Source organism: Micromonas pusilla (genome assembly GCF_000151265.4).
Source record: "Micromonas pusilla CCMP1545 genomic scaffold MICPUCscaffold_18, whole genome shotgun sequence".
NCBI lineage: Eukaryota > Viridiplantae > Chlorophyta > Mamiellophyceae > Mamiellales > Mamiellaceae > Micromonas > Micromonas pusilla.
This window is the reverse complement of record NW_003315899.1, coordinates 177,154-191,444: the sequence shown is the minus strand read 5'-3', so window position 1 is coordinate 191,444 and position 14,291 is coordinate 177,154. Positions and strand designations below refer to the sequence as shown.

Here is a 14,291-nt window from a genome sequence, read left to right as displayed (position 1 = left end):
GTACGAGTACACGTACGCGACGCCCGGTCGTCGTTGTTAGGCGCGAGCCCTTCTTCTTCTTCCTTCTCATCGCCGTCGCCATCGGAGCGCGCGCCTCGCCTCGCCGGCGGTCATGTCCGCTTCTTCTCCGCTCGTCGCGTCGTCCGCGACGGCCTCGCGCGTCGCGCCGCCGCGCTCGGCGGCGCGGCGGCGGCGACGACGCGAGCGCGAAGGCGGCGCGCGACCGAGGACGACGACGCGAGCGACCTTCGTCGTCGATTCCGCGGCGGCCGCGTCATCGATCTCGGACGACGCCCCCATCGCCCCCACCGTCGCGCCCATCGCGCCCGCGAAAGGCGCCGGCAGCGCGTCGCAGCTCCTCCAGGACGCGACCACCGTCGACACGATCCTCGACGCCGCCAACGCGCTCACGCTCCCAAACGAAGAGCGCCTTCACTGGCACTCGCAACGCATCCATCGCAAGAAGCGACAGAGAGCGGCGACGCTCGCGCTGACGCGTCTCGCGAAGTGGCTCGCGCCGCTCGAGGCGCTGGCGACGCACGGCGAGCGCGAGCGGTGCGTGAACGACGCGCGGTTCGCGCGGCTCGTCGACGCGGCGGCGGCGCAGTTCTGGGACGACGACTTCTTCCGAGAAGTCGGGGATGACGACGACGACGACGACGACGGAGGCTCCGGCTCGGGTGCGTTCTATACACTGGTTCCCATACGACCCCGTTGGCGTGGTGAACGCCGTTCCTTAAGGACTTTTCCCGGCGTGTCTCTGCGCCCACCCCCCGGTTTCAATCCCCGCCCTCGGCGCCTTTCAACTCCATCTGACGCCTTTCAACTCCACCCCGACTTTCGCTTGTATAGAACGACCCTTATCCGCCGCGGACCTCGCGGACGCGTTGATCGACAGAGACAACGCGGCGGAGGCGCTGCGCGCGCTCGCGTCGCTCGCGCCGCTGACGGACGCGCTGCGTCACAAGCCGAAGTGCGACGTCGCCGTGCGTCTCCTCGCCGCGCGCGTCGTCGCGGAGACGGAGACGACGCCGTTGCCCGCGCACGTCGCCACCGCGATGGATTGGGCGTTCGGGCGCGTTCTTTTCTAGATTCTTCACGCCAGACTGATCCCCATACGACCGCGTTCGCGTTGTGAACTTCATTCCTTGAGGACTTTCTCTCCCGGCGGTCGTCTCTCTCCGCCCACCCGACCCTATGACGGCCGCCTTCAACTCCACCACTGACGCCTTTCAACTCCACCACTGACGCCTTTCAACTCCGCCCTCGACCCTCATCAGACGCCTCGGCGTGGACGCGGACTCGGGTCCCGGCGCGGCGGCGCGACGCGCCGTCGCCGGGACGCCGTTCCGCGTGTTCACCCCGGAGACCGAACCCTTACCGGTCGCGTCGTCGCTCACGGTGAAAGCGGTGAAAGCGGAGGTGCCGTTCAAGTCCGAGACGCTCGTGACGCGCGAGGGGATCCGAGTCGACGAGCGGCGGGAGACGTGTTGGATGGCGGAGGACGGCGTCGGCGGATTGGCGTACAGGTGCGTTCTATGTATCTGATGCGAACGTTTGCGTTTTTCACCCATCGCCCGGTTTCAACATTTGATCGCGTCCCCTTTCGACTGACCGATGAACTTTTCACATTGGCGTACAGCGGCAAGATCATGGCGCCGACGCCGTTTACGCCGCTGATGACGAGGCTGAGGGACGAAATTTACGACGTCACCGGCGAGCGGTTCGACTGCGCGCTCATCAACCTCTACCCCGACGGCGAGTGCGCGTGTAAGTGGCACAAGGACCCGGACCTCGGTCGGCTGTGGGCGCGGGACAGCGTCATCGTTTCCGTCGGCGAGACGCGCCGGTTCGCGTTCCGAAAAGACACGACGAGCGTTAAGAGCGACGTCGCGTCCGATCACTGGTTCCGCCTCCGAGGCGGCGACTGCGTCTGGATGTTCGGCGCGTGTAACGACACCTGGGAGCACTGCGTGATGAAGGCGGAGGGGGAGAATAACGGCGGGGCGAGGGCGAGCGTGGTGTTTAAGAGGAGCATCCCTGGGGCGGGGGGGAAGCGAGGCCACGGGCTGGAGGGGACGGGGAGGAAGGCGCGGGCGGCGGCGGCGGCGGCGGCGGCGGCGAAAGGCGAAGGCGACGCGCGCGCGCCCGCGACGAGCGACGGAAGGAAACGTCGCGAGGTGAAGGCGTGGGGCGCGGACGTCGCCGGCGGCGGCGGCGCGGAGAGGAGACGACGCGGGCGAGGCGGCGGAAGAGGAGGCGGAAGAGGAGGCGGGAGAGGAGGCGGCCGCGGCCGGGGCGCGAGATGATAATTCCTAATAAATGCGCGCAGACTACGTACGGCCTAAATGCGCGCCTCCAGTCTCCTCCGGTCCACCCCGGTGCTCGCGACGGACGCGAGGTCGTCCCGCGCCTCCCCCAGCGCCCCCACCGCCGCGCGCACCCTCGGCAGCAGCGCTCGCCGCCGCCGTTTCAACGCCGCCGCCGTCGCCGTCAGCGTCGCGATTCGAGCCCTCTCCGCGTCTGACCCCCACCCGCCGCGAAGCGCGTCGAGCTCGGTGGCCACCCTCGCGGACGCGATCCGCAGCTTCTCGTACTCTGCGATGACGCGCTCGCACGAGTCGAGACGCTCCGGGGTGAGCGACGTCGGTGAAGACGACGACGTTTGACCGTCGCTCGACGTCGTCGGCGGCGCGTCGTTCGTCGCGAGCACCGTGGACGGCGACGACCCGGACGTGTGCGGGGAAGACGGAACGTCAACCGTCGCGCCGCCGTCGCCGCCGCTCGAGACCGATCCGGGCGTGAGCGCGAGCAACGCCGGGTTCATGAACGGGTTCAGGTCCGCCGGATAGCCGCTCGACGGCGACGGCGACGGCGACGGCGCGACCGGAGACGCCGCGGGCGCCGCCGCCGGCGTCGCCGTCGCCGTCGTCATCCGCGCGAACGCGGCGTCGAACGCGCACGCCGTCGGCGCCGCCGCCGCGGGCGCGGGCGCCGCCGCTGCCGCGCCGCCGTGCAGCGCGCGCACGACGACGACCGCGGCGGCGCGCGACGGCGACGGCGACGACGTCGACAGCGACGGCCACGACGACGGCGACGACTGAGACGCGTCGGCGTCGGCAGACGCGGGCGGAGGCGGAGGCGGTTTCAGAACCACCGCCGGCACCAACCGCGGCGCGTACGCGCGATCGCCGGCGGTAGTAGTACGTGTAGTAGCAGCGCCACAACCAACGCCGCCGCCGCCGTCCGGGACCCACCTCCGTCTCTGCCGCGCGCCGAGGACGACGTGCCGCCACCGCCGCGCGTACTTTTCCGCCCGCCTGAGGGTCGGGTCGTTCCGTTCAAAGCGACGAACGTCGGGGTGAAGTTCAAAGGCGTCAGAAGCGGAGTTCAAAGGCGTCGCGGTGTGTCGGGATTGAAACCGTGGGGTGGGCAAAGAGATGAAACGCCGGGACAGAAAGTCCTCAAGATACGGCATTCACAATAACGCCGACGCGATCGTATGGGGACCAGTCCGTGCGAGGAAAACGAACGCGCCTCAACGCCGCCGCCTCCCTCTCCGCCGCCGCCGCCGTCGCCGCCTCCCGCCGCGCCTCCTGCCGACGCAACCCCTCGGTCAACCACGCGGCGGCGCCCTCGCGGAGGAGGTCCGCGGAGTGCATCGACAGCGCGTCGGAGAACCGAAGGCGCTTCGCCTCTCGCGCGCGCTTCCACTCGCGCCATCCCGCGACGGCGTTCGTTGCCAAAACTTTCGAACGATGCCGCGTCGCCGCGCCCATATTACGCGTCTTGCGTCGTCGCGTAACGACGTATCTCACCCAGCCCTCGAGCGCGCCGTACGCGTACCGCCGATCGCGCGCGTCGTTCGCGACGACCATCGCGTCGTCCTTGTCGCGTCTGCGAAGGACGCGGTCCCACCACGCGGCGAGCGCTCTGAGGGTCGTCGCCATACGAAAGTGCTCGGCGGCGCGCGCTTTTCGAATCGTCTTCACCGCCGCCGACCGCGTCCACTCCGCCCACGCGCACCACGCGCGGTCGCGCTTCAGCGTCGCCAGCGCGGACGCGACGACGGCGACTCTGCGCGCGACGCGTGTCCTGTTTTCGCGCTTTCCGCGAATGAAAAGACGCCACGCGTCCAAAGCGCGCGCGAGGAGCACGGCGCCGCGGTGCGCGTCGGCGCGGATTTCCATCTCTCGAAACACCGCGCGCGCGTACGCCGCGTCGCTCCACTCGTACAGCGCGACGCGTAACGCTCTCGATTCGACCGTTTTGCGGTACACGGTCGCCCGCTCGCGGAACATCCGCACGTCGTCCATGTACGCGCCGCGCCACGCCGCGAACGCGACGGTGCGTCGGCACAGGCTGAAGTGGTCGAGCGCGATGTCCGCGCGCAACCGTTTTTCACGCCGATCCCAAAGAAACGCCTTCCACGTCCCCCACGCCCCGCGCGATCGCTTCCCGTACGCGTGCCGCGTCGCGATGCGCGCCTCGACCTCGGCTCGGAGTTTCGCGACCGTCCGCGCGCGCCAGCGACGCAGCGCGCGGCGCGCGTGGGTATCCTGCCACCACCGCGCGGCGATCCGTCTCCGTCGACCTCTCCGCGCCGCGTCTTCAAACCCGCGAAACGCGCGCGCCGCGACCGCCACGGCGTGGTGCGCCTCCGCGGTCTCTTCGCGCTCGCGGACCTCGCGGACCTCGCGGACGTTATCGCGCCACGTGGACAGCCACGTGGACACGAGACGCGCGGCGTGATGCGCGACCGCGGCGTCCGACGCGGCGCGGCGCGTCGCCGCCTCCGCGGCGTTGAGTCTGCGTGGGTGAAGCGATCGGTCAGTCGAACGTCTTACCGGTCAAACGTACGTTGAAAGGGAAGCGCGGGTGAAGAGTGACGACGGCGAAAGTCCTTAAGGATCGGCGTTCACCACGCGAACGGGGTCGTATGGGAGGCAGTCTCACCGCCACAGTTTGAACGCGCGACGCGTCTCGCAGCGCAGGACGCTCGCGCGCCGCGCCTCCGCTTCCTCCCTCGCGCGCTTAGCCGCCACGGTTTGAACGCGCCACGCGCGCGCGCAGTTGGACGACGCGACGCGCTTCCAGTGCTCGGACGCGGCCGCGACGTTCGCCATCTCCGCCGCGGACGCGCGCGCGTCGACTTCGCTTTCCGCGTAAACGCGCCACCCGTTGAACGCCGCGCGCGTAATCTTCGTGCATCGCATCTCCGTCAGCATCCGTCCTTTACACTTCACGTCGAGCGCGTAGTCGGCGTAGAGTTTCCACGCGCGGAAGCACGCGGCGTGGAGGCGCATCAGGCGATGCGCGCGCGCGCCGTCGTAACGCACCTCCAACGCGGCGCGTTTTTTCGCTTCCCTCGACGCGCGCGCGCGCCACGCCGCCGCGCACGCGCGTCGCGTCGCTCTCTCCCTCGCGTCCACCGCGCGCGCGAGGAGCAACGTTCGGTGCGCTCGGCGAGAGACGCTGGTGACTTTCCACGCGCGTAACGCCTCGCCGCTGCGCGTTTTAATACGCGCCGCGTGGAGCGCGGCGGCGACGCGGCGACGCTTCGTCGTCGCCATCGCCGCCATTCGCCACGCGTGCGACGTCGCGCGGAGGACGCGGTTCACGTGGTGCGCCTCCGCGCGCATCGTCTTGATGCGCCGAATCCGCGCGTCCCACGTGGCCTTTTGCCACCCGGACACTAACGCCCGTCTCATGAGCGTTTTCACGTACGCGGCGTCCGCCGCCGCGGCGTCCCGCCGCGCGCGTTTCATCGTTTTGGCGGCGTCCTCCCACCGCAGCAAAAACCGCAACGACGCGTTATACCGAAACGCCTCGTCCGCGGCGGTTTCCAATTTCATCATCGCCTCGCGGTTCGGCACGCGGTTCACCGTCGCGAGCGCGCTCCACGCCCTCGTCGCGACGCGCAGCGCGCGCCACTCCGCGTGCATCTTCCCCGGCAGTACCTCGAGCGCGTCTCGCGCGAACCACTTCCACTGATGAGGGGCGTTCGATCGGCGGGCGACGTGGCAAAAGGAAGTGATGTGATTGGTTAATAGTTTGATGACGTGGATGTTCGTCGTTTCATTGGACGAGAAATGGGCGGAGAGAGACGCCGGAGAGAAAGTCTTTAAGGACCGGCGTTCACATCGCGAACGGGGTCGTACGGGGACCAGTGCGAGTTGGGACGCGCCTGCCCGACGACGATCTGCGCGAGTCGCTTGCGGTGCCTCCGCCGCGCGACGCGCGCGCGCGCCTCGCTGGTCGGCGACGGCGGCGGCGGCAGCGACGCGACGCGGAACAACCCGGGCGACGGCGGCGGCGGCGGCGACGGCGGGGGCGCATCCGCGGCGTCGGCGTCGCGCGTTCGACGCGGAGGCGATTCGTTGGTCACGATCGCCTCCTCCGCGCTCGGCGCCTTCTTCGCGCGTCCCTCGAACGCCGCGCGCTGCCGTCCCCGTCCCCGACCGCTCGCGCCCGCGCCCGCGATGTCGCGCGCTTTCCTCGCCGCGAGCTCCGCCTCCGCGGCGCGGTGCAGCGAGACGTTCCCCGGGACGAGCGTCCGAAGCGGCGACGACGCGGAGACGGCGGCGATGATGTTGATGGCATCATCGGACGCGTCGATCGGCGACCCTGGAGTTCAAAGGCGTCAGACGGAGTTGAAAGGCGTCGAGGGCGGGTATTGAAAGCGAGGTGTGGGCGAAGAGATGCGCCGGCAAAAGTCCTTAAGGATCGGCGTTCACCACGCCGACGCGATCGTATGGGGACCAGTGTGAGATAGAACGCACCACTCGACGCGAACGATGATGAATCCAAGGAGACGCGAAGCGACGCGCGCACGCTCGCGTCGCTTCCCGACGCGGTCTTCCTCCGCGCGCCCGCGATGCGCACGCCGCCCGCGATCGTCCACGGGTTCTCCTCTCCCATCGCGAGGGGGGGGAGGGGCGTCGCCGCGACCAGAGCGCGCGCGTCGTGGTTTGTTTGGCACCGAATCGAATCTCGCTCGGCAGCTGCAAAAGTTTTTTGAACTGCAAAAAAAAGGCGCGCGGCGCGTCAATGATTGTGGTGACTGGATGCGCGCGCGAGCCAGTGACCAGTGAGAGTGCCGTTGCCGACGCCAACCGCAGATCGCTCGCGCGCGGCACGACTCGCCGCTCGCGCGCGATGACGCCGCCGCTCGCGACGGCGTCGGCGTCGCGCGCCGCCGCCGCCGCCGCGCGGTGCGCGGCCGGGCCGCCGGGCACGAGCGGACGCGCCGCGGTCGCGCCGCGACGCGCGACGACGACGACGACGACGACGACGACGACGAGAGGCACCGCATCCGTCGCCGTCGCCGTCGCCGTCGCCGCGCCGCGAGCGCCGCCGCCGCCGCCGCCGTCGCGTCGTCGCGTCGTCGCGCGCGCGTCGCCGACGAGCCGCGACGACGACAACGCTCGCGGCGACCGCGGCGACGTCCGCGCGCGCGCGGCGAACCCCTCGGATCCCTCCCCGGGCGGCGGTGGCACTCGAGGGGCCCCGCGAAGGAGCGGGCGTTCGAAAAAATCCTCCTCGCCGTTCGCGCCGTCGCCGTCTTCTCCCTCCTCCTCCTCCTCCTCCTCCTCGTCGTCGTCGTCCGCGAACGCCAACGCGGGCGCCCTGACGTCCCCGTCGGCGTCGGGACCGGACGCGGCGACGCCGACGCCGGGTAGTACCCCTATCGGCGCGCGGCGCGACGTCTCGCTCGCGAGCTACTGCACGCTCGGCGTCGGCGGCGACGCGCGATGGCTCGTCTCCGCGTCGACGATCGGTGCGCCGCGCGACGCCTTCTCTCCTCGAAGTCGATCGACGCGCGCTCGGCTCGGCCCAACCACCAACCAACGCGCGTTTTGCCACGTGTGCGCTCGATCACCCAATCGCGTTCGCGCGTCGCTGACACATGTCCGCCCTCGACCAATCAAATCAGAGGAGCTCGCCGACGCGCTCGCGTTCGCCGCGTCGAAGCGCGTCCCCGCCGTCGTCATCGGCCGCGGGAGCAACGTCCTGTTCGCGGACGCCGGGTTCGACGGCGTCGTGATCGTCAACGCGATCGACACCATCGAGCGCGTCTTCGATCGAAATCGAAGCGGCGGCGAGAAGTCCGGCGACGACGACGCGAACGAATCGGAATCGGAATCGAACGAATCGTCGCTGTGGAAGGTTGGCGCGGGTTACGCGTTCAACCACCTCGGCGCCGCGCTCTCGAAGGAGGGCTGGAGCGGCCTGGAGTTCGCCGTCGGCATCCCCGGCACCGTCGGCGGCGCGGTGTTCATGAACGCCGGCGCGGACGGCGGCGACACGGCGACGGCGTTGGTGGAGGTGGAGTGCGTGTCGCCGGATGGCGGCCGGCGTAGAATCGCGACGTTCGACGACGACGACGGCGGCGGCGGCGGCGGCGGCGGCGGCGAACGCGCCGCGACCGCCTCTTCTGGTGCCTTCGGGTACCGCACGTCGCCGTTCCAGTCGCGCGCGCACCCCGGGAACCCGAACAGAGGAAGAGAAGAAGACCTGGACGCGGAAGCAGACGCGGAGGAGGAGGAGGAGTCGGAGTCCGAGCTCGCCGGGTGGATCGTCGCGAGCGCGACGTTTCGTCTGCGCAGAGACCCACGCGCCAACGACCGCGCCAAGGCGTTTCTGCGACGCCGCGCGAGGGCGCAGCCGCTCTCGGAGCGCTCCGTCGGGTGCGTGTTTCGCAACCCGCCGATCACGGCGGTGAACCCGGACGGGCTGAGCGCGGGCGCGTTGATCGACCGCGCGGGGTTGAAAGGGACGCGTTGCGGCGGCGCGGTTGTGAGCGAAGCGCACGCCAACTTTCTCCTGTACAAGGAGGACGCTGACGCTGACGTGGATGCTGACGTGGATGCTGACGCGCGCGGCGGCGGCAGCGGCGGCGGCGGCGCGGACGAGATGGAGGCGCTGATTCGGAAGGTCAAAGCCGCGGTGTTGGAGAAGACGGGCGTGGCGTTGCGCGAGGAGGTTTGGAGAGTGCCGAGGTCGTTTTCATCGGTTTCTTTCCCCGACGACGACGGCGGCGGCGGCGCGTCGTCGTCGTCGTCGAGCGCGCCGCCGAGCCCGCGGTGACCGGTCGCCGCGGACGTCGCGGAGCGCACGTCTTCGTTTAAAGTAGTAGCAGCAGTTTGAATTTAACGCACGGTAGTAGTTCGTTTCGACCGCGAGAAGCGTTCGACTCGCGCCGCGCCCGCGCGCGGTTCTTCCAGTCTGTCGTCACGGCCGCACTGCCGATGCCGACGCTCGGTTCGTCCCGCGCTTCGTCGAGAGATCTTCTGTCGATCGTCAGAGCGCGTCGCGCGTTCCGATCGACGCGCCGCGGACGGACGCGGATCACGCGGCGGATCGGATCGGCGATCGCCACCCCGCCGCGACCGCGACGAGCGCCCTCCGCGGCCGGCGAGGCGCGAAGCGAAGCCCGGGTCGATCGATCGAGCGCGCGCGGGGGCAGCCATGGCGGCCGCGTTTCAGTCCAACCCGCTGTCGCTGTCGTATCGCGCAGAGGACGTCGCGGAGTACGTCAAGGAGGAGCGCGCGGAGGCGGAGCGCGCGCGACGCGCGAGCGAGCGCGAGGCGTCCTCTCGAGGAGGGAAGAATAATAACGGTCGCGGCGGGGGCGTTACCCCGCCGCCCGAGTCGTACAAGCTCCCGTACCTCACCGTGGGGGATCTGAAAAAGCCGCCGGTGGAGTGGCGCGAGTTTTTGTGCACCGATCACCTCGCGCGATCGTACGCCTTTCCGCGGTCGCTGCGCGAGCTGAGACGCCGCGTCGACGGGAACGTGTACGCGCACGTGGGCAACTACGTCCTCGCGGTGTTCGCGACGTTCTGCGTCGTGTTATACCAACGCCCGAAGGCGCTCTTCGGCGCGCTCTTCGCGACGAAAGGTAATACATTCGTCGTATCGACGACGCCGGTCCCCATACGACCCCATCGGCGTCGTTCAACCCCGACACACCTCGACGCCTTTCAACTCCGCCCCTGACGCCTTTCACATATCGAACGACCCTATCATACTACAGTGTGGGACTGGGTCGGCGCCTCCGCCGGCGTCGACCACGTGTCGTCGCGCGCCGCGGCGATGCATCAGTTCAAGGCGGGCGTGGCGACGATCCTGTCGTGGGCGGTGATGACGTACACCAGGGCCGCGGGGGCGATTAGTAACGCCATCGTGTTGAGCGTTCTCGTGGTCGTGTGTCACGCGGCGATGAGGCGGTTGGACCCGCCGCCGCCGGACTGGAGGCGGTCGCCGAGGCGGCCGAGAGGGAGTCTGGGGACGTGGCGGGGACGCGGCGGGAAAGAGTGAGTCTGGGGACGTGGCGGGGACGCGGCGGGAAAGCGTGAGGCGGGCGGGTGCGGGTGCCGACTTTGATCGGGGTGGGTGGGGTCGGGCGGGTGCCGACTCAACTTTGGGGGACGCTCGCGGGGAGCGCGAGTCGGGGGCGGCGGCGGGGGTAGCGATAGCGACGTAGCGAAGCGAGGGAGGGCTCGAAGCGAGGGAGGGCTCTTGCTTGTTCTCTTGTTTTTTTTCGTGTGAAGAGTGATGAGCACTTTTGACGAACGAGAACTTCAGCGCGGGAGCGAACGGTCGCGACCGCTCGACTTCTAGGGCTATCAATGCTAGGACTCGATCGTTCGGAACTCCCGAGGCAGCCGGCGACGCTCTCGCGAACGACGTCGCCTCGCTCTCTCCTCTCTCGCCCGCGCGCGCGAGCGCACTCCTCCTCGCCCGCGCGTCCCCTCGTCGTCGTCGTCGTCGTCGTCGTCGCGAACCATGCCTTCGCTCTCCAAACACCTCGGGCTGCGGCCCAAGCCGCGGCCGCGCGCGTCGTCGTCGTCGTCGTCGTCCGCGGAGGAGCTGTTCCCCGCGTCGTCGCGCGCGAACGCGCCGCCGCCGCCCGGCTCGGGGACGGGGACGGCGGGGACGGCGACGGGGACATCCCCGTCCCCATCCCCGTCCCCGTCCCCGTCCCCGAACCCGCCGGGGGGGGCTGGCTCGACGAGGCGCGCGTCGCACGGTCGACGCGTGTCGTTCGTCGCGCCCGCGGACCTGCCCCCGGTGGAGCCGATACGGGAGTCCCCGCGCTCGCCGCCCGCGGACGCGGCGAAGAGGGAGCGCGGGCGGACGCTCATGCGACGGACGTCCACGCGGACGGTGATGCAGGCGGTGCGGGAGATGGACGCGATGGAGGACGACAAAGGCGTGTCTGGTCCCCGTCCCCGTCCCCGTCCCCGTCCCCGTCCCCGTCCCCGTCCCCGCGCCGCGCTGTCCGGCGGCCTCCTCCCGACGGGATTTTTTTTGGCGGTCCCGTCGCTTGCGCTCGCGCTCGCTCCGCGTCCTCTTCGCTCACGGAACCCCCCCCACTCCACAGGTCCGCTCGAGCGCATGAAGGACCGCGTCCCAGACCCGCCGCCGTACTCCCGCCTCGGCGGCGATTCCTCCTATCTCAAAACGCCGCGTCAGTACAGGCAAGAGGACGGCACGCTCGGGCCGAAGCGCCCGCCGCGGAAGGCCTACGTCGTCGCCGCGCGAAGAGAGTGGGTACGTTCTATACACTGGTCCCCATACGATGGCGTTCGCGTGGTGAACGCCGATCCTTAAGGCCGTTTGCCGGCGTTTCTCTCCGCCCACACCTCGCTTTCAATCCCCGCCCTCGACGCCTTTCAACTTCAACTGACGCCTTTCAACTCCACCCAGGCGGACCTCGTGCACTACTGTCGCATCACCGGCGGGTGCGAGGACGTGACGAAACACGGCAGGTGCTACAAAACCGGCGTCGGGGTTCTCCACGCGGAGCACCGCGCGTACCTCTCCAAGATGGGGCTCGAGCCGGAGACGGACGCGAACGGTCACTGGTACGGGTTCGACCCATCGAAGTTGAACCCTCTGGACGACCCCGAGCACGTGATCAACCAGGTTATCGGCACCGCGTGGCGGGTGCGCGCACTGGTCCCCATACGACCGCGTTCGCGTGGTGAACGCCGATCCTTAAGGACTTTGCCCGTCGTCACTCTTCACCCGCGCTTCCCTTTCAACGTTTGACCGGTAAGACGTTCGACTGACTGTATATCCGACCGCGACCGACGCGTCCTTCCTTTCGACGAACCAGAACCACAAGCCCGTGTGTCACCCGGATAACTGCCAAGACCTGCAACGCGGCCCCGTGGGGTTCGACACGAACGGTCACAAGGACGGATACGTCGTCGGCGAGGACGAGCCCATCGGCCCGGGCCCGTGGGACAAAGGCTTCGACGAGCTGCGCGCCGTACTGTCGGACAAGGAGAAGATCAGGGAGCAGTTCGCGGCGGCCGCGTCGGACATCGCCAAGGCGGAGGAAAACGACGCGTGCAAGGAGATCCTCGGATGCGGTAGGCTACAGCACGACGGAAGTACGCGTGTGCCTTCGTGAGAGGCGAGCGAGGACGGAAGACAGACGCGGTGGAAGGACAGCGGTGGGTAGAAGAGAGTAACGCTCGCGTGTGTGCCGTTTGTGACCATTTTCGTACGCGTACAAAAACTTTACTTTTAAGGTACGAGCTCTGATGACGCCTTGAATAATCAATCGCGGGGACACACTACTTCGTCTGGAAGATGTTCTGCGACGTGCTCTTCCCCGCCGCGACGGCGGCGTCGTCCAACGCCCTCACCTCCCCCTCGCTCAACCTCCACCCCAACGCCCCGAGATTATCCTCCAGCTGCCGCGTGTTCTTCGCCCCCGGTATCGGCGTCGTGTCCTTCGACAAGCACCAGTTGATGGCCACCTGCGCGGGACTCTTCCCGCCGCGCTCTTCCCCGACGGCGCGCATCACGCTCAGAAGCCCCGGAAGCGCGGGCAACACGTCCTTGTACGCGAACCCTCTCAGCCCTGGCGGCGGGTTCTCGACGCCGTACTGAGGCGCGTTCCATAGGAGCCGAGCGAACGAACATCGGGGTGGAGTTGAAAGGCGTCAGTGGTGGAGTTGAAAGGCGCCGAGGGCGGGTATTGTGAGCGAGGGACCCTGGGCGGAGAGAGACGCCGCCGGGAAGGGAAGAAAAGTCCTCAAGGATCGGCGTTCACCACGCGAACGCGGTCGTATGGGGACCAGTGTGATGGATGAGAACGCGCCTTCCCCGTCAGTAGCCCCAGCGCGAGCGGCGAATACGCGATCATCCGAATCCCCAGCTCGTCGCACGCCTCCCGCGTGCCGTCGAATTCCGGAAACCGCGACAAGAGGTGATACTGTACCTGCAACGTCGCGATCGGCACGCCGCGGCTCGTCATGTACGCGTGTATCCGCCGCAGCTGCTTCGGTCCGTAATTGCTAAGGCCAACCGCGCCGATGACCCCGGCGTCGTACGCGTCCGCGATGCCCCCCCACAGCGCTCGCTCTTGCAGAGGCTGGTAGTTTCCCTGTGTGTGGGGTGAAGAGATACCGTACGTACGTAGTCCTCAGTTACCGCGCACTACCAGCTACCTACTAGGGAAAGAAAGTCCTTAAGGAACGGCGTTCACCGCGCGAACGGGGTCGTATGGGAAGCAGTCTAAAGAGTCTGCCCGCGCACCGTGCTCCAGTGAAGTTGCCCGAGCTCGATCGAAGGACGGTCGAGACGGGCCGCGGACTCGCGCGCGGCGACGACGACGCTGTTCGGCGTGACCCTCCACGGGTACGCCGCGAACTTGGTCGCGATCTGCACGTCCGCGACGCGCTCGGACGGGCACTCTCGAAGGAACTTCCCGAGGAGGACTTCGCTCCGTCCGTCCAAGCCGTTGCCCTGCGGGGTGAACGCGTCGGTCAGTCGAACGTCTTACCGGTCAAACGTACAGTACGTTGAAAGGGAAGGAAGCGCGGGTGAAGAGTGACGACGGGAAAAGTCCTTAAGGATCGGCGTTCACCACGCGAACGGGGTCGTACGGGGAGCGGTCTCGTCCGTCTCGCGCACCGTGCCGTACGAATCCGCGGTGTCGAACACGTTGACGCCCGCGTCCACCGCCATGTTAAACACCCTCTGTAACTCCGAGTCCATGGAGTCTTCGTACCCCCACACGAACTGGTTCCCCCACGACCACGTCCCGAGGCCCATCGGCGAGAGCTGCAGCGCGCCGTCGCCCGCGGGGAGATAGACTTCGCCCGCGGTGGGGAACGGAGCCGGCGGCAGCCGCGCGGATTGAATCGCCGTTCGACTCCCAGGAGTGCTCCCGCTCCCGCTCACGCCGCGCTTGGACGCCTCGACGGCGAGGGTGACGCGCGCGGACGTCGACGCGGACGCGGACGGAGGGAGGAGGAGGGAGGAGG

General features: G+C 68.7%; 7 protein-coding genes across 7 annotated transcripts; 4 read left to right on the top strand and 3 right to left on the bottom strand.

Annotated features, from left to right (window-relative positions):
- Positions 1 to 1,248: 1,248 nt before the first annotated feature.
- Positions 1,249 to 2,309, top strand: MICPUCDRAFT_67764 (uncharacterized protein; the record flags this gene model as incomplete). The annotated part of the gene is given in 3 exon segments (XM_003064749.1): positions 1,249 to 1,255; positions 1,257 to 1,529; positions 1,643 to 2,309. 2 exon segments carry the CDS (start codon positions 1,495 to 1,497, stop codon positions 2,307 to 2,309), a joined length of 702 nt encoding a protein of 233 aa, XP_003064795.1. The 5' UTR covers positions 1,249 to 1,255; positions 1,257 to 1,494.
- A 1,155-nt stretch (positions 2,310 to 3,464) lies between these two features.
- Positions 3,465 to 5,945, bottom strand: MICPUCDRAFT_54639 (uncharacterized protein; the record flags this gene model as incomplete). Its single annotated transcript, XM_003064630.1, has 2 exons — positions 3,465 to 4,809; positions 4,957 to 5,945. 2 exons carry the CDS (start codon positions 5,943 to 5,945, stop codon positions 3,465 to 3,467), a joined length of 2,334 nt encoding a protein of 777 aa, XP_003064676.1.
- A 179-nt stretch (positions 5,946 to 6,124) lies between these two features.
- MICPUCDRAFT_54638 (uncharacterized protein) lies at positions 6,125 to 6,921 on the bottom strand (the record flags this gene model as incomplete). The annotated part of the gene is made up of 2 exons (XM_003064629.1): positions 6,125 to 6,627; positions 6,783 to 6,921. The coding sequence occupies 2 exons, from the start codon at positions 6,919 to 6,921 to the stop codon at positions 6,125 to 6,127; spliced, it is 642 nt and encodes a 213-aa protein (XP_003064675.1).
- Positions 6,922 to 7,680: 759 nt separating this feature from the next.
- On the top strand, positions 7,681 to 8,829 carry MICPUCDRAFT_11102 (uncharacterized protein; the record flags this gene model as incomplete). The annotated part of the gene is made up of 4 exons (XM_003064748.1): positions 7,681 to 7,780; positions 7,937 to 8,076; positions 8,170 to 8,359; positions 8,513 to 8,829. Coding segments are annotated over 4 exons (747 nt in total), but the record flags the coding sequence as incomplete, so codon positions are not given.
- A 642-nt stretch (positions 8,830 to 9,471) lies between these two features.
- On the top strand, positions 9,472 to 10,323 carry MICPUCDRAFT_54636 (uncharacterized protein; the record flags this gene model as incomplete). Its single annotated transcript, XM_003064747.1, has 2 exons — positions 9,472 to 9,904; positions 10,040 to 10,323. 2 exons carry the CDS (start codon positions 9,472 to 9,474, stop codon positions 10,321 to 10,323), a joined length of 717 nt encoding a protein of 238 aa, XP_003064793.1.
- Positions 10,324 to 10,791: 468 nt separating this feature from the next.
- On the top strand, positions 10,792 to 12,427 carry MICPUCDRAFT_54635 (uncharacterized protein; the record flags this gene model as incomplete). Its single annotated transcript, XM_003064746.1, has 3 exons — positions 10,792 to 11,601; positions 11,716 to 11,955; positions 12,128 to 12,427. 3 exons carry the CDS (start codon positions 10,792 to 10,794, stop codon positions 12,425 to 12,427), a joined length of 1,350 nt encoding a protein of 449 aa, XP_003064792.1.
- A 166-nt stretch (positions 12,428 to 12,593) lies between these two features.
- On the bottom strand, positions 12,594 to 14,100 carry MICPUCDRAFT_23830 (uncharacterized protein; the record flags this gene model as incomplete). Its single annotated transcript, XM_003064628.1, has 4 exons — positions 12,594 to 12,860; positions 13,076 to 13,408; positions 13,561 to 13,770; positions 13,939 to 14,100. Coding segments are annotated over 4 exons (972 nt in total), but the record flags the coding sequence as incomplete, so codon positions are not given.
- Between the last annotated feature and the right edge of the window lie 191 nt (positions 14,101 to 14,291).